The sequence below is a fragment of the Rutilus rutilus genome (genome assembly GCF_951802725.1).
Source record: "Rutilus rutilus genome assembly, chromosome: 10".
Taxonomy (NCBI): Eukaryota; Metazoa; Chordata; class Actinopteri; order Cypriniformes; family Leuciscidae; genus Rutilus; species Rutilus rutilus.
In genome coordinates, this window is record NC_140215.1 from 11,997,005 (window position 1) to 12,021,897 (window position 24,893).

The 24,893-nt window shown below is 38.1% G+C and overlaps 1 protein-coding gene across 3 annotated transcripts in view; it reads left to right on the forward strand.

The window, feature by feature from the left end:
• LOC311298625 (neural cell adhesion molecule 2) overlaps nucleotides 1–24,893 on the forward strand; it is a 245,862-nt gene that overhangs the window by 183,944 nt on the left and 37,025 nt on the right. For all 3 annotated transcript variants that reach the window (XM_084421710.1, XM_084421711.1, XM_084421712.1), the window contains exons 6-8: nucleotides 10,333–10,450; nucleotides 15,051–15,211; nucleotides 22,777–22,922. In XM_084421710.1, the coding sequence (XP_084277836.1) occupies nucleotides 10,333–10,450; nucleotides 15,051–15,211; nucleotides 22,777–22,922 (425 nt within the window). The remainder of the gene's footprint in view (nucleotides 1–10,332; nucleotides 10,451–15,050; nucleotides 15,212–22,776; nucleotides 22,923–24,893) is intronic.

The following is a 24,893-nucleotide window of genomic DNA, read 5'->3' on the forward strand; positions in this document are numbered from 1 at the left end:
GGACACTTTGAGATGACTTTGAAATGCCCAGGACATACTAAACAGCATCTCTGTAATATCCTGTGGCTTTAATGTGTGAGTAAAGCTGCAGAGAGCTTAGCTGTCCTTTGGACCCTTCATGATGTGTGTTTGTTAATATACAGTGCTATGCATAAGTTTAGACACCCATGCTAAAGTTGACTAAAAAGAGGAATAAAAAATCATCTTTTGGAAACTGAACTTAATGCCTTAATTAAAAAAATTAGGAAAAATCCAACCTTTAAGGACACCAATTTTCTTTGTGAATGAATAATGTATCGTAAATAAATAAATGTTCTTCCTTAAAATACAGGGTGCATAAGTTTGGACACCCCTATGTTAAATTCCCATAGAGGCAGGCAGATTTTTATTTTTAAAGGCCAGTTACTTCATGGATCCAGGATACTATGCATCCTGATAAAGTTCCCTTGGCCTTTGGAATTAAAATAGCCCCACATCATCACATAGCCTTCACCATACCTAGAGATTGGCATGGTTTTATTTCAGTTAGCCTAATAGCTAGTTTGATTTGCATTGAGAGATGATCTTATGGAAAGTACCCCATGCCAATCTCTAGGTATGGTGAAGGCTATGTGATGATGTGGGGCTATTTTAATTCCAAAGGCCAATGGAACTTTATCAGGATGCATAGTATCCTAAAAAATAAATTAAAAAAAATACTTAAAAATAAAAATCTGCCTGCCTCTATGGGAATTTAACATAGGGGTGTCCAAACTTATGCACCCTGTATTTTAAGGAAGAACATTTATTTATTTACGATACATTATTCATTCACAAAGAAAATTGGTGTCCTTAAAGGTTGGATTTTTCCTAATTTTTTAAACTAAGGCATTAAGTTCAGTTTCCAAAAGATGATTTTTTATTCCTCTTTTTAGTCAACTTTAGCATGGGTGTCTAAACTTATGCATAGCACTGTAGATATGAATAAAAATTTAATGAAAATGACTGTTCAAGAAGTAGAGAGGATTTCCTAAGCAGGAGTTTTCATTCAATTAGTTTGCATAAACAAGTGACACTGGAATTTATTTTTAATATTGTGTTATTGGTGTTGGAAATCGCACTTTTATTTGAAGTTGTCACATGGATAATTTTCACTATAATTGGTGTACATACAGTGGGGGAAATAATTATTTGATCCCCTGCTGATTTTGTAAGTTCGCCCACTTACAAAGAAGTGAAGGGTCTATAATTTTTATGGTAGGTTTATTTATAACAGATAGAGACAGAATATCAACCAAAAATCCAGAAAAAAAAAAAAATTATATAAAGGTTGTAAATTGATTTGCATTTCAGTGCGTGAAATAAGTATTTGATCCCCAAGCAAACATGCCTTAGTAGGCAAGCACAGAGGTAAGACGTTTCTTGTAGTTGGTCACCAGGTTTGCACATCTCAGAAGGGGTTTTGTTCCACTCCTCTTTACAGATACTCTCTAAATCCTTAAGGTTTCTTGGCTGTCGCTTGGCAGCTCACAATTTCGGCTCCCTCCACAGATTTTCAGTAGGATTAAGGTCTGGAGACTGGCTAGGCCACTCCATTACCTTAATGTGCTTCTTCTTGAGCCACTCCTTTGTTGCCCTGGTGGTATGTTTTGGGTCATTGTCATGCTGGAAGACCCATCCACGACCCATCTTCAGAGTTCTGGCTGAAGGAAGGAGGTTCTCGTCCAAGATTTGACAGTACATGACCCCGTCCATTGGCCCCGTCCCCTCAATACGGTGAAATGTCGCCCTGTACCCTTAGCAGAGAAACAGCCCAAAAGCATAATGTTTCTACCTGCGTGCTTGACTGTAGGGATGGTGTTCTTGGGGTCATAGTCAGCATTTCTCTCCCTCCAAACACGGCGAGTTGAGTTGATGTCAAAGAGCTCAATTTTGGTCTCAACTGATCATAGCACTTTCTCCCAAGCCTTCTCTGAATCATTAGATGTTCATTGGCAAACTTCAGACGGGCCTGTACATGTGCCTTCTTGAGCAGGGGGACCTTGTGGGCGCTGCAGGATTTCAATCCATTGCGGCGTAGTGGGTTTGATTGGTGACTGTTGTCCCAACTGCCTTGAGATCATTCACAAGCTCCTCCAGTGTAGTTCTGGGCTGATCCCTCACCTTTCTCATGATCATCCGTACCCCATGAGGCGAGATCTTGCATGGAGCTCCAGACCGAGGGTGATTTGGTGGTTATTTAGTATTTCTTCCATTTCTGAATAATGGCACCAACAGTTGTCTCCTTCTCACCAAGCTTCTTGCTGATGGTCTTGTAGTCTATTCCAGCCTTGTGCAGGTCTACAATCTGGTCTCTGACGTTTGACAACTCTTTGGTATTGCCCATGGTGGTGGAGAGGTTGGAATGGAAGATACAGATTCTGTGGACAGGTTTATTTTATACACATAACTAGCTGATATTAGGAGTACTTTCTTAAAGGAGTCATAATGTAGAAATTTCACTTATCCACGAGAATCAATGTATGTTATGATTGCATAATGATTGTACACTGGCCGGGAAGCCGATATTTAAAAGTGAAGCGTTTGTTTACCTCAGGGTTTGTAAAATAGGCCACGTGCACGCGCACGAAAAAACGAGATTTTGATTTCTTCCCCCTCTTGACGTCAAGACGGGGGAGGATATACCAAATATGGACACCGCAAACCTATGCCGCGGGAAGCCCGCCCCTCTCCCCCTCTCCCCCTCTCCCCCTCAGATTCAGTTTAGTCGACTCGAGAAAGATGGAGAAACCGAGTGTAGCCTACACTTGAGATGCTCTGTGGGTGACTGCCACAAACAACATGCAAATGTGTTTTATCTACCAAAAACGGACGAAACTATCAGGGAACAGTGGAGGAAATTCATTTTTAATGACGCTGTCCCAACAACTCTTTCAAGTGGCGTATCGTTAGGTGTGTGTGCTAAACATTTTACACCGGAATCATTTACAAATTTGGGGCAATATCAGGCGAACTTGGCCTCGAAGCTCCGTTTGGGAAAAGGTGCCATCCCAACCCTCAGGGACTTGCCAGAAATTGAAAAGGTAAGACTGTGTTTTTATTGCTCTACTGTGGTTAACAAATAGCAGCTAACTGCTAATGCGGCTATTGTATGTAACGTTACCTTCGAGGTAAACACGGGGAATGGACTCTACGAATGCTAGCCACATCTTTCCACTTTGTTTTACACTAGCAGCTACAGTAGTGACGGTACAGGAGTCCATGCTCAGTGGCTAAAACTGTTTAAATGCAAGTATAACATCACGTTGCATGTCTAAAGAAGAAACATATTGAATGTCTAAATAACCACAACGTGAAACAAGGCAAAAACACCACATGATAGTAAAAATCTCAAAACCACTGTAAGCTGATAAAAAAAAAAAAACCTACATCTCCGTTAATGTAATCTACATTAAATAAAAGGTAAATTTATGTGGGAGAAAATAGCAACACACGTTTTTGCTCGAACTGATGTTAATGTATGTCTCAGTCAAAATGATTGTCTTTACCATTCAGAGACATCTTGATGTAGACGTCCTTCCATCGACTCTACATCTTCCCTTTCCAGCTCTGGTTCAGAGTCCGGCTCAAACATGTACGGTTGAATCCCATATGTCGCCGCCGGGTCGGGTTCATTGACAACTTGCGCCATGTCAGTTTGTAATGATGCTGACGTTACCTGCGGTGTCAACCCCCCTCCTTCCTGCAACCAATCAACGCGCCCCTCATTTGCATTATTATAATGACCGTCCACGACAGCCAAAACATTGCATCAGATCTCGCGAGACAATAATGCCTTTAGAAATAAGGGTCTGAGGGGCTCTGTGTTGATTTTTTTTCCACTTTTCTTTTTTAGAAGTGCCTGAAAGACTATAATAGAGCATTGGGTACCAAAGTTAAAACAACATTATGACTCCTTTAAAGTGACAGGGCTAATCTGTGTTACACATGGGCACATAACCAATCTGTGGGAGTCAGAATTCTTGCTGGTTGGAAGGGAATCAAATACTTATTTACACGCGATCAAATACTAATCAATTTATAACCTTTATACACTGCTCAAAAAAATTAAGGGAACACTTAAACAACACAATGTAACTCCAAGTCAATCACACTTCTGTGAAATCAAACTGTCCACTTAGGAAGCAACACTGATTGACAATCAATTTCACATCCTGTTGTGCGAATGGAATAGACGACCGGTGGAAATTATAGGCAATTAGCAAGACACCCCCAATAAAGGAGTGGTTCTGCAGGTGGTGACCACAGACCACTTCTCAGTTCCTATGCTTTCTGGCTGATGTTTTGGTCACTTTTGAATGCTGGCGGTGCTTTCACTCTAGTGGTAGCATGAGATGGAGTCTACAACCCACACAAGTGGCTCAGGTAGTGCAGCTCATCCAGGATGGCACATCAATGCGAGCTGTGGCAAGAAGGTTTGCTGTGTCTGTCAGGATAGTGTCCAGAGCATGGAGGCGCTACCAGGAGACAGGCCAGTACATCAGGAGACGTGGAGGAGGCCGTAGGAGGGCAACAACCCAGCAGCAGGACCGCTACCTCCGCCTTTGTGCAAGGAGGAGCAGGAGGAACACTGCCAGAGCCCTACAAAATGACCTCCAGTAGGCCACAAATGTGCATGTGTCTGCTCAAACGGTCAGAAACAGACTCCATGAGGGTGGTATGAGGGCCCGACGTCCACAGGTGGGGGTTGTGCTTACAGCCCAACACCGTGCAGGACGTTTGGCATTTGCCAGAGAACACCAAGATTGGCAAATTCGCCACTGGCGCCCTGTGCTCTTCATAGATGAAAGCAGGTTCACACTGAGCACATGTGACAGACGTGACAGAGTCTGGAGACGCCATGGACAACGTTCTGCTGCCTGCTTTCATCTGCTTTCATCTGCTTTCATCCTGGTAGCACCTCCATGCTCTGGACACTATGCTGACAGACACAGCAAACCTTCTTGCCACAGCTCGCATTGATGTGCCATCCTGGATGAGCTGCACTACCTGAGCCACTTGTGTGGGTTGTAGACTCCGTCTCATGCTACCACTAGAGTGAAAGCACCGCCAGCATTCAAAAGTGACCAAAACATCAGCCAGAAAGCATAGGAACTGAGAAGTGGTCTGTGGTCACCACCTGCAGAACCACTCCTTTATTGGGGGTGTCTTGCTAATTGCCTATAATTTCCACCGGTCGTCTATTCCATTCGCACAACAGCATGTGAAATTGATTGTCAATCAGTGTTGCTTCCTAAGTGGACAGTTTAATTTCACAGAAGTGTGATTGACTTGGAGTTACATTGTGTTGTTTAAGTGTTCCCTTAATTTTTTTGAGCAGTGTATAATTTGTTGTTTTTTTTCTGGATTTTTTGGTTGATATTCTGTCTCTATCAGTTAAAATAAACCTACCATAAAAATTATAGACCCTTCATTTCTTTGTGAGTTTGTAAACTTACAAAATCAGCAGTGGATCAAATAATTATTTCCCCCACTGTAGATATATCAGGGACATTATATACATTTTTGCTCTTTCATGGCTTTTCATAGCTCAGGATAGTTGCTTTATCTTCTTTTCAGTGGTGTATTGCTTCATATTTTTGTGGAAACTGATACATGTTTTTTCAGGATTTTTCTTAATTCCAAATAGTAAAGACATAAATAATGTTACAACAAAACAAAATTGTCTCACTGGTCAATTTAATGTGTCCTTACTGAATAAAAGTATTATTTTATTTTAAAATAAATCTTACTGATGCTAAAACTTTGAACTGTAGTGTAGCACAAATAATTTGACAATTATCAGAGAGCTTTAATTAGATGTTTCTTGGTCAATCTATACACAATTTGAAACATTGTTGAGATCTCATCTAAACCTATAAATGATCCATTGGTGAGATTGTTTTCTATTCCGATGAGAAAAATTAAGAAACAGGAAGCTTAAGCAGCAGTTGCTCTCTATCGTCTCAGAGGAACAATTAAGATACTAAAGAGATCACAGTGGTTTTCTTTCCTATAAGATTTTTTGTCATTTCTGACTCATAAGTGTTCTTACTGTCCTTCAAAAGAACTGCTTTGTAGTCATTTTATATATAACTGGATTATTAGCCTTTTAAAGCATGCAGTTGTTGATACTAAAGGTCAATTCAGTCTGTATCAGATGGTTTGCTGGCTTGATTTGATGTCTTAATGCCCAATTGTGTCTCACATTAGCAGAGCTGTTTCAGTTGGGCATGCGTATCTGGGAATAGGTTAAATTAGATTACTGCCTTTGGAAAATAGGCATCGATTGGCAAGAAATTCAATGATAATCTTGTTGAAACCATTTCAGTGCATGATAGCCCAGTGCTGTGTGTGTGCGTGTGTGTGTGTGCGCCTGTTTCCTCTGACTCTTACTAGAGTTCCACAGTGTGTGTGCAAATTTAAAAGGATATTTCACTGAGAAATTAAAATTCTTCACTCATTTACTCACCCTTAAGGCATTTCAAACCCATGACTGACTTTCTTCCATGTAACACACACACAAAAAAATTATGAATTCTGAAGACTGTGCATGTCACTTTTTTCAAACAGTTACAATGAATGGGGACTGAATGTTTTAACCTTACAAAAGGCAAGAAAATAGTCCATACAACTTATGTGAAAGTGTTCTGAAGTCATACTTTGTGTGAGCAACTGACCAAATTCAAGATCCAACTTCAAGATTTCTGAGAAACACTTTTGATATTTTAAATCAACTCAAACCTCCCTTCATTGCTCTGCCCCCAAAATGCATGAACACGCAATGTGGGGATGTCACTTTATAGCTGAAGCAAAATAATGCTTTGCAGAAAATAAAGAAATGATGACAAATGAACAACATGGATGATCAAACAGTACACAAAAGAGCAAGAGTTCATTGTTATTCACCAGCTCCAGACAAACAATGACACTCAAAACTGTCCTGTTACTATAGCTAACATTACATCAACAGCCTATCTTCTGTGAAAACATAGCAAAACCAATGTTACTCACGTATGTGTCACGATCACCTTCACCGTCACTGCCTTCATCATCTTCAACGTCGCTGTCATCGTCACCATCACTGTTTCTGTCACTGTCTTCTGTTAATCTCTGTCCACACTACAGTTCCCAGCATCCTCCTTGACCCACACCTGCACCTCCTCTACCATTACCTGCACCTGCCAGCAATCATCATTATCTTCACAGCTGTCTGTCATTGTCTAGTCATCATCTGTGTATTTAAGTTCCTGCTTGTCCTGTCATTCGTTGTCTGGTCTAGCCTGGCTAACGTCAGACCAAGTCTCATTTGAGACTTGGTCTGGGAACCACGTGTTCATTTTCTCGTATTTGAGGCGTGGTTTACGAATGCCCAGAGCCGTTTATTGGGCGCTATGAATGTCTATCAAATGCGCCTGTACGTAGCTCATAACCAATCGCTTCAATTATACCAGATGACGTATGTAGAGTGACAGAAATTCAATGAGGAAAAAGACGATGGGTCAAAGATTTATTTGTGCACAATGGCGTTTAGCGAATATTACCGTTTGTGCAAGATAAACATGAGGGTAGAAGGTAACGTCGAGTCTGATGCCATGTTGGATTCATAGATATAAACAAACTGCTTCAGTGCGGTCATCGTCTTGCTGCTCCCTCCCCGTTCTGTGATTGGTTCCCTTTTTCAGGGGAAAATCTGGTCCATGGTGTCCAGACTGCCTAGCAGCGTGAATAAAATCACGCTGCGAGGAAGGCAGTATGGGGAAACCCAGGCTATGTCTGGTCTTGAATGTATTAAGTTGTTATCTGTACCTATCCTAACGGTTTAATGAATTATCTTCTTCGTATTTACCTTCTTCATCGTCTTCGTGCCTCCATTACAGAGCAACCCTTACAGTATGGAGCAGAAACAACACAACTTAGGCATCCATTTTCAGGCCTTTCTGCTTAGGTTTCTCCTGGGCTGGACAGCTTTTCTAATGTTGATGCAGGTCCTAAAGCTCTTGCCTGGTCATAACCCTTCTTTTTCCATTGATATTCATCAGACCTTTTCTCTTTTGTCTCTCAGCCATCTCTCTTCTCACAGTCTTTCTTCAAATCTCCCTCTTCTTGCTCTCTCTCCTCCCCCATCATGAGTGGACACGCCCCCTACTGCTGATTGGCTACAAGTGTGTCGTTGTGCTCAGTCTGATCCACTTTCAACAGCATTTCTCAGAAATCTCTTACTGCACCTTTAAAGTTGTTAGTCATTTGATAAGCTTCATCTCCAGTGGTCTTCTGTGACAGTAAGTTGAACTTCCACAAATCATTTTTGATTCGTGAATGAATCAATCTTGACTTCCACCCTCGCTCTCTTTGACACATTCGTAGATCAATAAGAGAAAAATAGCAATGTTCTATTTTGTTTCTTTCTCAAATAAAGCTATTGTGTGATTTTAGACTTGTAATATAGTGCACAAGTCAAATGGGTACATTTTATGCTACTTTTATTCTGGTTCTAGTGTTTTGCCGAAGACACATTGTCAAATGTGAAACAGTATGATAAGTTAACTATCGCTGTGATAATGGGTGGAAAAGCACAATCAAAGTCAGAGAAAAGATAGAAACCGACAAGTCTGCAGTGCCCTGTGTGATCTTTGAGCTGCCCACTCACACAGACACCCTCATTACCACCAGCTCAATTGTAGGACTGTCTATTTAACCCTGGAGAGTGGTCAAAGCATGCTGAGTTTGAATAGTTGGTTTTGAATAGTTTGAATAGAGGTTTGAGATTGAACCCTATCCGTAATGATGATGATTCCCATCAGGACCTCCACGGCTGTCATCTCATCAACAAAAACATGCTCATTCTTCTTCAGAGTGCCCTTGCGGGAGTAATGCGTGCCAAGGATGGACTGAAGACAAATGGCAAATGGCAAAACAATTGTGGCATTAATTTGAACTTGGCTGTCAGCAGTTTGGGTTTACCTAATGAATGACCCATAATGTGCCAGGGGAAAAGCAAATAGTGTGTGCGTATATGATTTCTAATAGAGGATGAGAGCGATGTGTTAATATACTGCCAAGTCAGGCTGAAAGTGACCATGAATAAAACATCCATTTAATCTAATCTTTTTACCCCGGCGCACACTCCATTAAATTGTGTTATGTCTTGAAACCAGTCACAACTCAAAATTATGCCTTTTTCCAGACACGATGGGTCCATCCATTCCCTAAACCAGAAAATTGGAAAAGGGAACAAAAATGCTGTATTTAAAAAATGGTGTTGGAAGTTTGCAGAAGAACATTGCTGCCTATTATTGAAACTATTTGAACACCGTTCCTTCTCAGGTGAATTACCTCATTCTGAAGGGCAAGGCAGAGTAATTTCTGAATGAGTCAAAATTGGGTTAGGTTCAGTCTGAAATTACTTTATCACCTTCCAGTTCTCTGCAGAGATGGAAATATAAAAATTCTCACTCAAATCATTGCACATACCAATAATAGAATCCGCCAATGAAAATTGCTATATCTGCCTGATCTTGGAGTGCACATATAGAGCTTTAATAGACACACACACACACACACACACACACACACACACACACATACTTTCAGCTGTAAACAGTCACTTTACGAAGATAAGTCGATTTTTCTCATGAATATAAAGTCTGAAAAACTGAGATTGTTAGTGGAAGTTTGTTTGAGGTCATCCAGGTTGACCTCTTGTTTGACCCGAGGTTTTTCTCAGGTGACCTTTTACTATATAATTAAGTAGACTGCTCAGGACATATTGATTCAGAGACAGAGGCTGGCTGATGTATTTATTCATTCTGTTTCTGGCTTGTGACGGGGCATTTTGAGTGTGATCACGTTGTTGATGATCTGTATGCGCTGGAGATGAAGGTGAGTGAATAGAGTTAGTTCTATCAACTGCTGTGCCTGTGTGTGTGTTGGAATATAAATGAAAACTCACTACATTACAGGATAAAACAGCAATATTGTTGTCATACACTCTAAAACAGCTGTTTTCAGCATTGTATGGAGCGATTTACATACAATTTTCTTAAGAAAACAGCATTCAAGCATTCATTTAGCTCAATGACTGCCACATGCTGTCAACCACTATTTCCCTGGAAGTGAACATGTTAATGGCTTGTGTATGAATATGTCATTTGAATAAGTATTTGTTGACACTTAAACATTTGACACTTGACACTTAAATCCACCAAGAGATTTCACACTTAAAAATTTGAAATGACAAGTTAAGTTTGTGTATTTGGATAATTCATTGGTGACAGACAGAAACACCATACAATATTTTTCTCTGTCAAACAGTTCCACCGGTTGTCTCTGTACCGCAGCAGTCCTTCAACGCCACTGCGGACTACGGAGAGTCTGTGACCTTCACCTGCCGGGCCTATGGCTCACCTGAACCGGATGTTACCTGGCACAGGTATGACTTATCAGCATCGCCGCCATAAACTAAAATATATAGACATCTAAAGCCACTTTTTGTCACTTTTGCTTGTGTTTTTGAATTATCTGTATAGGGGGACTTTTTGCAGTTAAAGATAATTGTAATATATAATTATTAGAATATTATTCAATTATTATTTACATTATTATTTAATGTATTTTATTTAGAAATAATATTAAAATAATTGATTGACAGCCCTAAAACATTTCAATTACTTTATATAATTGTTTAATGTTTTAGTTCTCCCAAAAATGAAAACGATGTATTCATTTACTCACCCTCATGACTTTCCAAACCCGTAAGACTTTAGTTCATCTTCAAAACACAAATGAAGATATTTAAATTAAATCTGAGAGCTATCTGTCCCTCTTTTGACAGCTACACAAATACCACTTTGACGCTTCAAACAGTTCATAAAGAGATCGTAAAACTAATCCATATGAATTCAGCGGTTTAGTCCAAATTTTCTGAAGACGCGATCGCTTGATATGATGAACAGATTGAATTTATGCTTTTATTCACATATAAACATTCATCAAACCCACACATCAGTAAACAGAAGCTCAAGCATGCTTGCTTGATGTGCGAGAACCAAATGAAGTTCATTCTCATGTGATGCACAGCACGTTTGAGCTTCCGCAAGAACCAATGAAAGTACGGTTGAGCTTATGTTTATGTTTGCTGATCAATGTTTATATGTGAATAAAACCGTAAATTCATCATACGTATGAAGCGATCGTGTCTCTTAAGAAAATTTGGAATAACTGTTTGATTCATATGGATTATTTTTACAATCTCTTCATTAACTTTTTGAAGCTACACGGGGTAGTCGTGGACTGTCAATGGAGGGACAGAAATCTTTCAGATTTTATTTAAAGATCTTTGTGTTTCGAAGATGTACGAAAGTCGTACAGGTTTGGAACGACATGAGGGTGAGTAATTGATGACAATTCTTTTTTTTTTTTTTTTTTTTTTTTTTTTGCTTGAACTAACCCTTTAACGTCGCCTTCTGTTTTTCATTAAAATTTACAAAAATGTTGCACAAATAAAAAACTTTTTTTTTTCCCAGAAAACAAAAGTTTTCATGAATTAAGGTGTTACACTGAGGAAGCAGAAATTGGGGAACAGGAACGGGGTAGTGCAGCCAAGAAAGAGCTGTGATAACAGAGAACGGACACATTTATTCCATCCTTAATGTGCAGGCTTTGAGTGACAGCAGCACAATGTGTTGATTACAGACTCTCAATCACTGTAATTACCTCCGGCTCAGATGAGAATGAACGTGATGAAACCAATCCCTGCCGAGCATTCTCACACGTTGACCTTAAATGAATGAGCCTAACCAAACCACTCACTGATACATTGGGACATTACAAAACCACCACCAATTACATTATGCTTGCTAAAACCTGATAGTTTCATTTAATTTTATGTGTGCATGTGTGATGGTGCCAAAAAAAAAAAAGGATTGTGGAGATAGTAAAGTATATTCTGGGAAAAAGCTATAAATAAATGTATTCCAGTAGAGTTAAAGGTCTAAATAGTTTTGTGTAATTTTAAAAAAAATTTGTGTAAATTAAAATATGATACTTAATACTGCCTAAGGGTACGTTTACACAACAATAATATGCTTAAAACGGAAAAGTTTTCCCTTTGAGTTTTCCGCGTACAGACGACACGATTGTCAAAACGATCGACATTCACACGGATCCGCAAAAACTACTAAAAACCCTGTATTCTGCTGCCAGGCCATTAGATGGTGATGAAACACTATAGACTGAACACGTAATACGCATGTGCATGACGTCATCGTCTTCAGAGATTCGCGTTTTTGTTGTTTACACGGAGACCGTTTTCAAAAACTTGCACTTTGAAACCCGCTTTCAAATTTTGCGTTTTCAGGCACCCAAAACTTTGTTTAAATGAACAACCAAAACGCATAAAAAGTTTTACGTTTTTAGTTGAAAACTGTGTCATGTAAACAGCCCCTAACCAACTCGTTTTGTGAACAGTGAGGAATGCTGCAGATATTCACATATTCACTTCATGTATTTGGCCTGTTAACATGAAAGGTTTTCCTGTAAACGAATTATACTCTTAGATTTTAATCATTTACCTGAAAACAAATAACAGATTTTGTCTTTAAAAAGTATCTGTTTTATTTTACATGCTGTTTTGGTTACTTGACCAGACTTGTTACACCACGACTCTTTAAATTACTTCTAAATTAATGAAAAAAGTGCTTAAAAGGGTCAAATGAACCAGAGACACATTGTAACGGTGTGGTGTACTCAGGAACAGGCTGAAGACTCAGAAGATGAAATCCAAACAACACTTTAATAGTAACACCAGAGCCCGTCTACGGAGAGCCTGTCCACTCCCTATTAAGCCCTATTGTACCGAATTTTGGTTGTAGTACCACCAGAGTTCCACTGGGGGCGCTCGCCATGAGTGCAAAATGAATGGGAGTCAATGGGGCTAGACGGCTAAATTTGTCTCTTTCACCCGATTGCCGTTGAGAAATCTCAGATGTGATTGTAGATTTTGCAAGTTCAACATGGGTTTTAGGTCGAAAGTTGAATGAACGAGTACTTATGTCGTTTTGATTTCTTACAGGTTGAGTTGTTGTTGCCCATAACACGCTAGCATTCTGCTAATGACGTCAGCATTCTGACGTCATTGACATTTTGAAAGACTTTTTTAAAGCAAATAAGTGACTCTAAAAAATCTAACACCCAGCAATGTGTAATTTCTTTGCATCTCCTTTCGAATACAACATTCAAATTACTAGACAAAAAATTATATCCTGAGAAAAGTGGATTTTGAGGGGTATACCGCCATTGACCTCCATTCATTCTGCACTCGTCCTGTGAGCGCCCTCATATGGAATCAGAGTGGAACTGCAACCAGTTCAGAAGCCGGAAGTGTAGTGAGAGTGAAACTTCTCGCCTTATTAGACATTCTCTGGTAACACTCAAGAATCAGGTAACAGGCAGGGAAACTAACAATGACGGTAACCAAGGAGACGGATGAGTAGCGGGAAACTGAACAAAGAAACAAGTGACAGATGAAAACACACTCAAAGTCCATGAACAAAACTAAACTCGGGTGCTTTTCCCGTACAACTACGTATCTCGCTGCTTCACTACCATAGTACGATGCATCGTTGGAGAAATCAACTAGCTAGTCACGACTGTTTCCCGAAACTATTGTCGCAAAGTGGTCGTTCAACCACCTTGGTTTATGACGTAACGCACGTGGTGGAGTAATAACTTATTTTAATGAAACTGTTTGAGATCGAATTAACGCTAGATTTTTTCATATAAATTACAGACATGGCAATTCTGAGGACTATTTCTATTTTTTCTCAGTTATTTTGCTTTATTTCCAGACTCAATCTTTGGCTCGTTCTTACACAGTAGAGCACGTTCACACATGCGCACTCTTAAAAAAAAAGTGCTTTAAATCTCTTGACAAACTAAAAGACGTAAATGGCATTTGTATGTATTCTAAATAAATAACACGGGTTGTACTGAATGTCAGCTTGCTTATTTTGCTCAAGATAAGGATTTATTTAGTCCACATGTCATTTAAACTAGAAACTATGCTTCTAACCACAGGTTGAGAGTTGTAGTTCTAACCACACAAGTTTGCGATGGTGTTTGCGAATGTTCGTTGGAACGATGGTTTCGGGAAACACCGACTCGTTGAACTATGCTGATAATGACAGAACTTGCGAACATAGTTGTCTAACGATGCTTTTGGGAAACGCACTCCTGAACGTGACACACATACATGTATTTTATTATTAAATAATATAATATATATATATATACATATAGTCATTAAACCACACTTCTATTTAAATAAAATGTTGCATAAACAAAAACTGATTTTTATGTTAAAAGAGGTTTTTCTCAACTATCCATTTACAGTTTGTAAATACATTTTAGATGGATACTATTTACATTGTTTGTTATATAAATTATGAACCAGAGAAAAGGCTTAAATGAACCAGTCACACATACATTTGAACCCTTTTTATGTTAAGAGGGGTATTTATTAACTATCCGTTTAAAATTTGTAAATATATTGCACAGATAGATAGATAGATAGAGCAGCTACCTGAATTTGAGCGTCCATCTGTTTGTGTCTCTGTGTATAGCCAGAGAGAGCATGATTTGATTCCCTTCTCCCCATTTCCTGTAGCCACACAGGTCTCTCTGCTTTAAATAGATTTCATTTCCGCTCATTCCTCCCCTAACATTATGACAGTCTGAAGCCGTGCTGTAATCTTCTCCAAAAAAATATTTCATTATCCTGTCTCCACCTCGGCGGCATACCTATACAGTAAGTATATTGAATGTAACATAACGGAATATTCTGAAATGTTGCATCTCCATCTATGATGAATAACCCATCACCTGGCGTTTCTTTGCTTCCTACATCTGCATTATGCAATATTTTTTGATTGTCTTGTCGGAGACATTTTCATCCTGCAATATGAATAAAACCACAGTGTTGAGAATTGAGGCTTTGTTCGACTGACATGTGTTGTGTATGTGTGGTTTGTCAGGAAGGGAGTGCAGCTCCAGGAATCAGAGCGGTATGTAATGAGAGCTCGAGGTACAACGCTCACAGTTCGAAACATTCAGCAGGACGACGGGGGCTCCTACACCTGCAAGGCCTCTAACAAGGCGGGAGAAGTTGAGCATGAACTGTTTCTCAAGGTTTTCGGTGAGAACTCTTTTTTTTATTGAGTTATATAACTCTGCATCCGTTAAATAGGATGTTACCTGTCAAAATGTGGCTACATTCAGGCTGCAGGCAAATGTAACTCAAATCTGTTTTGTTTTTTGTTTTGTTTTTGCTTACATGTGACTCAGATCTGTTTTTTGTCATGGCAGTGTGAACAGCACAAACCACAAGGAATCTGATATTTTCAATTCTGATATGGGCCACTTCCGTTTGTGATACTAAATCCGATACAGGTCAGATGTTTTGCAATGCGACCTCAGTCTGAACAGTCATATTTGAATTCATGCGACTTTTTTGTCACTCTAGACTTGAGCAACATTCGTCACAATTCTGCACTCATGGGAGTCATTCAAAAATGTTACATACCCGAAGTTATCAAGACAGTTGCGAAAGGTAGTCAGTGGAAGGACAGTGATGTGTGAGAGCTCATAAGTATTACAGTGACAGCTCATACAAGCAAAACATGAGGGTTCATATCATAAATGTTTAAAAAGCCTGCTCTTTTTTGACACCCTCTTTATTTTTATACTGCCTGCGCATAAATTCGCTGGCTTCCGCGGCAGATCTCACTATAAATGAATGCGTAATCACTTACTTTTAAGGGCACCTATTATGCCCCTTTTCACAAGATGTAAAATAAGTCTCTGATGTCCCCAGAGTGTGTATGTTAAGTTTTAGCTCAAAATACCCAACCGCTAAATTTTTACAGCATGTTTCAATTGTCATTTTTTAGGGCTCAGAAAAACGCACCGTTTTAGTGTGTATCCCTTTAAATGCAAATTAACTGCTGCTGCCGGCCCAGGGGGCGGAGCCTCACGAGCTCGCGCTAAGAGCCAGGACAATCTCATCTGATAATATCAAAACAGAAACTCTCAGTAGTGGTGTTCATTTTGACTCGGAGTCAGACAATAATGCCCACATAGCCAGAGAATATATGCTGTATGAAGATAGAACAGGAATAGTTTAGTTTAATTACGGTTATTTGTGTTATTAATGATGACCAAAATATACTGATGAGTTCAATTAAGTTTATTGTACCTCACACAAAAGATGAAGCCTTAGTTTTACTCCAGAAAATCACTGTAAGAGCCGAATAAACACAGTATATAAGTGCGCATTAAAGTCTTATCCATAAACTCTCTCTCTCTCCCTTTCATTATCACGGAACATACACAGCGAAATACACAAAACACTCGTTAGAACTAACAGTAAACAAATATATACACACCTTTTCAGCTCCGGAGACTGTAAGCTGAATCACGAACAGTACAGATCCATCCCTCGAGTAACAACCAGAGTAAATGAAGACTGCTAAGTTCATTCTTACATCCAACAACAAAACACCTCAATCGCTTAGGAGACATTTTGTCTACAGTTGCTCCAGCATGGAAACATTGGCGGCCTGTGTCCAGCTCACTCAGGGCGGGTCTATGCTCAAACTGCAGTGTCAATCAACAGTCGTGGGAGGGGCCTGTGCAAAGTGACGTCACATTGCCCCGAATCTGAGAACAGCTCATTCTGAGACAGTGCTTATGATTTATGGGGATTTAAAAAAAAGCACTTGGTGGATTTTTATCATTATAGGGTGGTTGTGTACACACACTGCCAACACACATTTATGTTCAAACACCATGTAAAAGTGAATTTTGCATAATAGTGTTCATAAATGTTCTCCGTGTTTTCTTCAGTGTGACAGCGTGAATATGCTAACTAGTAGGGGAGTAACGATTCATCAACTACATCAATGTATCGATTTATATTCCTATGATCCAACTACATCGATCTGTGCTCGGCAAGTTGGCCTTCCGGACGACATATATCGATCTAACATTGTTTTAAAAGGTAATGAATCGATTGTATCGATACTAGGAAATAAATAATGCATTGGATTTAAGCACGTCAGACTTTATATGGATGTTTTTTCTTAGCACTTTTAATGATAAAAGCGTTAAACGTTGCGCAAAGACAACAAGCAGCGCAAAGTCTCTCAGTCACCTCAGAAAAACGGACTTTCCTGTTTCTCAACGCGCTTTATCACTTCACTAAAGTGCAAAAGACATACGAGAATGCAACGTCGTAAATTAGTAAGTTAAGAAATAAAAGTAAAATACCAATAAATTACGTTATTGGTACGTCATGTGTGTTGCTATTTATCAGGAGCAGTTTCCATGTTTCTTTACCAGTTCTTCTAAGTATTGTGTATCACCATGGTAGCCTAATTGTTGTTTGTTTCCATAACAAAATGCCACTTACTGGTTATTTTGTATATTTTTATATGACTGTGGTGGATTGTATTAACAAAAACTAGTTTGGGACTTCTATTTAATAGCTTAACCTCGCAGTGCCTACTGTTTATCAGTATTTGTCATATTCTTAAAAAAAAAATGTGTATGTTAAGTAAAGGGGGACAGAACTTGTGTGTCAACAATTTTTGTGTAAACAAATGTATTATAATAGGCCTATATAATTCCTAAAAAGGTGGGTCGAGGCTTGATGACCATGGGGAAATGTGGGTCCCATGGCCAAACTATTCAAAACATCATTCAATGTTGTGATAATCGTAATTAATAATCACAATTACAATTTCAAGGGAATAATCGACAATTATCATTTTTGTCATAATCGTGCAGTCCTACTTTATTCAAATAAAATGTGAACGCATTTGACATTAATTGTTGTTTACTTGTTTGTTTATATCCATAATTAATTGATACCTGATTCCCTTACAATAATTTTTGGCTAAAAAGTCACTGAATCGATTTCAAGTCACTGAATCGTTTCGGATCGTATCGTTCTAAATGAACCAATATCGTCCTTGAATCGTATCGACAACCACGAATCGCGATACGAATCGAATAGTTGTTAAAACGAATCATTACACCCCTACTAACTAGCCCTTCCTCCACTCACAGATTAACTTGGACAACTTACTGAGGTAAACGCTGCACATTGGTATCGCTCTTTACTACGTCGGACACATACCGATAATTAATATGATTAGCCTTTTGCTGGACTATCAAACAGATAATAATGTGTTGCTAATGTTACACAAACAATGTTCCCATTCACCATCTCAGTCTGCCTTCTAATTATAGAACGCTAAATCTACCCAAATTTTCATATTTACAAAAACATATTCCGGGATAACCTGGCTTCTTTCACGACTCCCCTGCTAGTTCGCAGGAACGTTGAGGTGATTGGTTACAAGGTAGTTTGTGACGTCAGAAACACCAGCGATTTCAAAACGCGTTTTTGAGATTGTCTTTGGTTCACCGCAGTTTTAAGGTGAAACTACTCAGAAAGCAATGGTGTTGACTTATGAATTTGCACAAGGTTTGTCTTAAAGCATATTAAAAACACCACATAGACATATAAACAACATTAAAAACTTGATTTTCACCACAGGAGGACTTTAAAACAAAAATGTGAATAGCTGTACAAAAAATAATAATTGAGTGTGTTGGTAGTGTGAACGTAAGATAAGTGTTTGCTGTTCTGTCAAATTAGTGTTCAAATTTTGAAATGAGAGGAGACAGTTGTTGCTACCTAAACATATTCATATAAATCATTTGAAAATGAAGCCACAGTTTAGGTCAAGGCCAGGCAACAGTTTTCACATGAGGTGCTTTTTTCCCCCATCACTGTGCCTCATCACCCAGAAGTTGTTGTGATGTCACTTGTGATCAGCATGCACAACAGCATGAATAAATCATACTAATTAGAGCCTCATTGTTTAGTGTTTACTGCATAGTTTGCGTTGGTGTTTGTGTTTGTTGTTCTTTGAGTATTGTGTCATGTGTGATAATTGTAGTTGTGGGTCATTGAGTATGTTTGCATGTGCAACAAAACATCTTAGTATGAAAAATCAGCTCATTATAAAAACCAGTGTTTACATTTTAAAATAGTTTTTTCCAGGTTTTTCTGCAGTTAAAATGGATGCATATTGAGTGCTGTGAAATTGAATATTTACATGCTGAGCGAACATGGGGTAATTGTTTCAGAAGTTTGGGGTTTGTAAGATTTATTTATTTTTAAAATATATATATGTTTTAAAGAAGTCTCTTATGCTCACCAAGGCTGCATTTATTTGATCATAATATTGTACATATTATGTAAAATATTAAATAAAAATTTTTTTAATATATTTTCCAATGGAATTTATTCTGGTGATGGCAAAGCTGAATTTTCAGCATATATTACTCCAGTCTTCGATATCCATGATCTTTCAGAAATAATTCTAATATGATGATTTAGATGTTCATTCTTTTTTTTTCTTTTTTTTTTACTGTTACAGTATCAATGTTAAAAAAAAAAAATCGCTTTTTTTGTGGAAACCATGATACATTATTTCTCAGTATTCTTTGATGAATAGAAAGTTCAAAAGAAAACTTTACAGTCACTTTTGATCAATTTAATGCATCCTCACTTAATAAAAGTATTAATTTCATTAGAAAAAATTTTGTATGGTAATGTCCATTAAAAATAATTGTAATATATATTATTAACAGAATTTACATTTAATAAATAAGTGTATATATACATTTATTTAAACATTTTATATTAATATATCTTGCTCTTATCGCTGGCATGCCAGTAATTAATAATAATCCTAAGTGCAAAATCAAGTTTATTATTAAAGTAAAAACTTAAAAACTTTAGATCTTCCTAATGGATAGTGGAACTGAGTAAACCCTTATGTTTTGAGAACAAGGTGATTGACAGGTAAATCCCTGTGATTTCCAGTCTGGCCATACAACATGCTTTTCTTCCATAAACAGACAGCCTAAATTACATAAGAATGGGTGACACATCCTTTATGGCAAGGAATTTTGATTTTCATGAAGCTGGCAACATTTTCACAGATTATTCAGATAGCGCCTTGTCTGCTCATGTAAATGTATGGAGATTTATTCTGTAGTCATCAGAATCCTTTCCATGTGCAAGCAAAAGGTATTCTTCAAAGCAACTCATTTAAATGAGCCCCCGTTATTGGATGGGAGTTCTGTTTTGCAAAGCGAGGTGGGATCCTGAGTTGTAACTTTCCTTTATGACCCCTGACAGCTGACAGAGACGGAGCTGCTAGGGTTTCCACTCAGCTAGGCACGTATCTTCCGTGTTTCCTGCGTGCTCATAAAACTTGTTTTTGTTTTGAATGAATGGCATCCCAAGGTTCAAGAGCTGGATTATCTCATCACGCCTTATCTCAGCGCTGTTGTTTTTTTCCCGGCGATGTTTTGGTAATCCTTAAATAATGAATATTGTTCAAAGTGCGCAATGAAACTGACATTGTGTACAAATCTTGGGCTGCATTTGCTATCTATTAACAAAGATGTAAAAAAAAAAAATGTCAGTGTCATTAGGTTTATCCTAATTTGTTTTATTTCAATGTGCACCACAAGATAGTCTCTTGTATGAGGCATGAGAAATATTTTTTTTCACCCAATACTGTTATTGTTATCATAGTTGAGTCTGTTTGAGTATGTGGTTTTGTCAGTGTGACCTAAAACCAACACGTCCGCCAATGGTGCTGGACTTTAGTTGGAGCTGGAAAGTAGTTTCTTCATTTAAAAAAGCAAAAAAAAAATTAAGGTATATATCGGTGTTTAGCACATTTTGAAACATCTGTATCCCCTGAGATACGTTGCCAGATTAGGGTAAGAAAACAATCCACAATATTGACAATCTATGTATTTTGAGTTTAAAAATTGTACAAATGTTAATATTCACACGTTCAGTTGACAACAACTTTGCTTTTTTAACTATAGATATTTTCTTGTAGGGTTTCACACAGTTGAAAAATGAAAAATCTAACCAAAGTCTTTAGGATTACTTGAAAATGATATGTTGTGTCATACATTCTATGTTTCATTAGGAATGGAGCCAAAAGTTGCCCACCCCTGAGGTTGAAGATGATACATTTCAGCAGTGTAAAACAAGAAATTTAGATGCCTCAATTTTAGGACACTTAGACATGTTTTGCATATTACATGTTTTTTTTTTTTGCATCAAATACATCACAGAAATATTGATGCCTTTGGCTTTTTTATACCTTAATAGGGCAACGTATCCTGGGAGATACACCTCATAAATTCAAAATATAGGCTATCAAATATATATATAAAAAAATCCTTTGGATATGTTTCCAGATAATATAAAAAGTAACTTGATCAGTTATTTTTTTGCTCCACTCTTGCCTGTTTAAGGGTTAATTGTTAGCTGAATCAATCTCTATGGATCCCCCTTAAGGGACATGGTAAAAAAAAAAAAAAAAGAGATGGGAGGAAACAATTTTTGGCAATGCTTTTGCCTTCTCTCGCAAATGTTTTGCGTTCCCCCTAGAAACTTTGCCAGGTTTCTCGGGGGAACGCACAACATTTGCGAGAGAATGCAAAAGCATTGACTTATTATTTATAATTGACTTATTTTTTTCCACCACCATGTCCCCTTAGTAAATCTCTAATGTCAACATAGTAAGAGAAAGAGATTATGCTGACAAGATTGTTTTTGATAACACTTCACAATAAGGTTTCATTTGTTAACATTAGTTAACTACATTGGACTAACAATGAAAAATGCTTCTAATGCATGTATTAAACTTAGTTCATGTTAATTTACTAATGCATTGCTAAAATTAAGAGTTGCATCTGTTAATATTATTTAATGAACCTGAGCTGGCATGAAGTAACAACAAAGTTTTTTTTTTTTTTTTTGCAAACTAAACATTAACAAAGATTAATCAGTATGCAACAAATGTATTGCTCATTGTTCATGTCAGATAATACATTAACTAACATTCACTAATGGGACTTTATTGTAAAGTGTTGCCATTTTTTCTTACTGTTCTCTTTTATTTATCCGTTATTATTGTGCACCCTGCGGGAAAGCATTTTCTGATGTATATTTATCAGGTTAAATGCTGCGATGTTGTCACCTTTTTGCTTGAAGGCTGCCGCTGTTGTACATCAGTTACCCTACTAATGAGCAGCTATACAAGACAAGCCTCATCTTAGATTTATGATGAGAATCTAAAGTATTCCTATGCCACACAACCCCTGCAGTTTACTAATGTTTATTTACCAGTGGGAGCCTGTTAGATTCAGATACAGCAGATGTGTTGTGCTTGTCAATGTGCTGTTTTTTTTTTTTCTCCTGAACTCTAGACAAAGCAAAACGCTGACCTTTCTGCAATATTCTGTTGTTTTCTCTTCCATCTGGGTGCCCATGAAAGATTTTTGATAGTCAGACCAGAATGATGATGTTGACGCAAAGTTCAGTCTGATCTTTTACTGAACTGAATCGTTACCCAAGAGCAATATGTACTCTGAACAAGAAATCTTTATTGAGCAATAGATTATATTTGTTTACATGCTTCACGTCTATTGGATTACTATGCATATAGTATTTTTGTGCATGTAAAGGCAGTCAGTGATGTATATTATATGACTATTGTAAGCTAAGCTTCCATGTTTCTCTAAATATCCCCACTCTTTATATATGTTACTCTTTTGTCTTTGTCACATTGTCCTTTTGACCCTCTCTTGCAGTCCAGCCCCACATTACTAAGCTGAGGAATGTGACGGCTGTTGAAGGCAGTGCTGCTATGATCTCCTGCAAGGCTGAGGGTGAACCTCTGCCTGAAATCTCCTGGAGGAGAGCAAGTGATGGACATAGCTTTTCAGATGGGGATAAGGTACAATATGATTCTTAAAAATAATAAGATGTTTTCATGTTTTTGAAAGAAGTCTCTTATGTTCACTAAGGCTACATTTATTTGAAAATTGATATTATTAACAATTTAAAATAACTGTTTCCTATTTTAATATGTTTTAAAAATCTAATTTGTTCCTGTGATGGCAAAGCTGAATTTTCAGCATTACTCCACTCCATTACACTACTTCAGTGTCACATGACCCTTTAGAAATCATGTTGATTTAGTGCTCAAGAAACATTTTGTATTATTAATAATGTACATTTAAGCGATTATACTGCTGTTAACATGCTCTTTTCATAAAGAGCTGTAAAAAAAAATAGTAAACTGCTGTTTACAAATCTTTTGTAATAATTATGTTATTTGTCGTTTGTCACTTTTGATAATAAAAAAAAAACCGTACTGGCATTTTGCTCTCAAGTACATTTCTTATAGAAAACATAATAATGAACTATTTAAAACCATAGAATTTTAAACTTTGCATAGAATTTATACTTCTTGTTCTTGTTAGACTTAATCTAAATTATTAATTGTTGCAATAATGACAGATGTTAAGTCATAGCAACATAGCATTTTAAGTTCAGTGAATAGATTTTTTTTTATATAATTAAGAAGAATCCAAAAACAAAAAACCCTGCAAAATGTTGCGATTTTTTTTTTTTTTGAGTGCTGTGAACATCTACTGTAATATAACCAAACTATTTACAAGAACACGTGTATGTGTACTATATTTGCAGGTTTTCAACCACCATTTCCTCTATGATACTAAACAGTAGCATTTTGCCAGCACATTAACTGCCAGATATGTGAGACATTCCGTCTTTGCTCACGCCCACTGTAATAGTCATGGGCATTAGAGGATATAATAGACTGGCACGGAGAGACACCGCCCTGAGGCACGCTCAGTCTGTGTACCGGTTGAAGGCTGAAGAAGGCTTTCTGTGCTCCAATAATGCTCTGCAGTTCCTACCGGCACGCTCCGTGTCTGCGCTGAATACGAATGCGCCCTGCAGAATGGCAAATGCGATTGCAGTGGCCAGCCGGGAAAGATGATGGGAACAGAAACTGTCAAAGATCATTAGAATTCTGTGAAAGGTGGGTTGTTGGTGTCAACAATAGAGGCAAACGGAGCCTGACTCCAGGGAGGAACTGTGAAAAGACTCCCCATCACAGTTAATCTAGCGAGAGCTGCTCAGGTAGCGATTAGAATAGCCTGCGTGGCTGGGAAATGAAAGAGGATTCATACAAAGAGGTGTAGGAGAGCAGCGATGCTTGCCGCCACTCAATATGAACAAAATGAGTTTGATTTAAGCTGCTCTTTTAGAGGTGGAGGGATGTTGAGGTTAGGTAGGGGAGTTAGTCTGGTACAATTACACAGGGGCCGGGACAGAACCTGTGCTCTGAATAGAGAAGTTGCAAACAATTGATCTGGGAGCCTCTTCCCTCCCCTCCGTTTTACTCTCAATTGTTAAAGTAAGCGTTCAAAATGGACACCAATTCACTGCTAGGAACGAGTTGAATGGTGAAACTATGTGGTGAGAGATTTGACATTTGGCGCTTTAGCACAGCCCATGGGGGGGGGTGGTGTGGCGCAATGGATAAGACAAATGCCTTTGGTGTGAGAGACCCGGGTTCGAATCCACTGTGAGACACCAATGTGTCCCTGAGCAAGACACTTAACCCCTAGTTGCTCCAGAGGCATGCGACCTCTGACATATATAGCAATTGTAAGTCGCTTTGGATAAAAGCGTCAGCTAAATGTAAAAATGAAAATGTAAATGTAAATGTTAACAGCTTAGAATGATATGTCTCACTTTAGAAGTATCTGAATGCGGAAAAACCAAATGCAGCTAAATCCAGTTTAACATGGTTTTATATGGCTTCTTGCTGGTCCAAGGTAATTTATGGTCTGGTCCAAGATGGTCTGAGCTGGTTTACGTTAGTTAGCTCCAT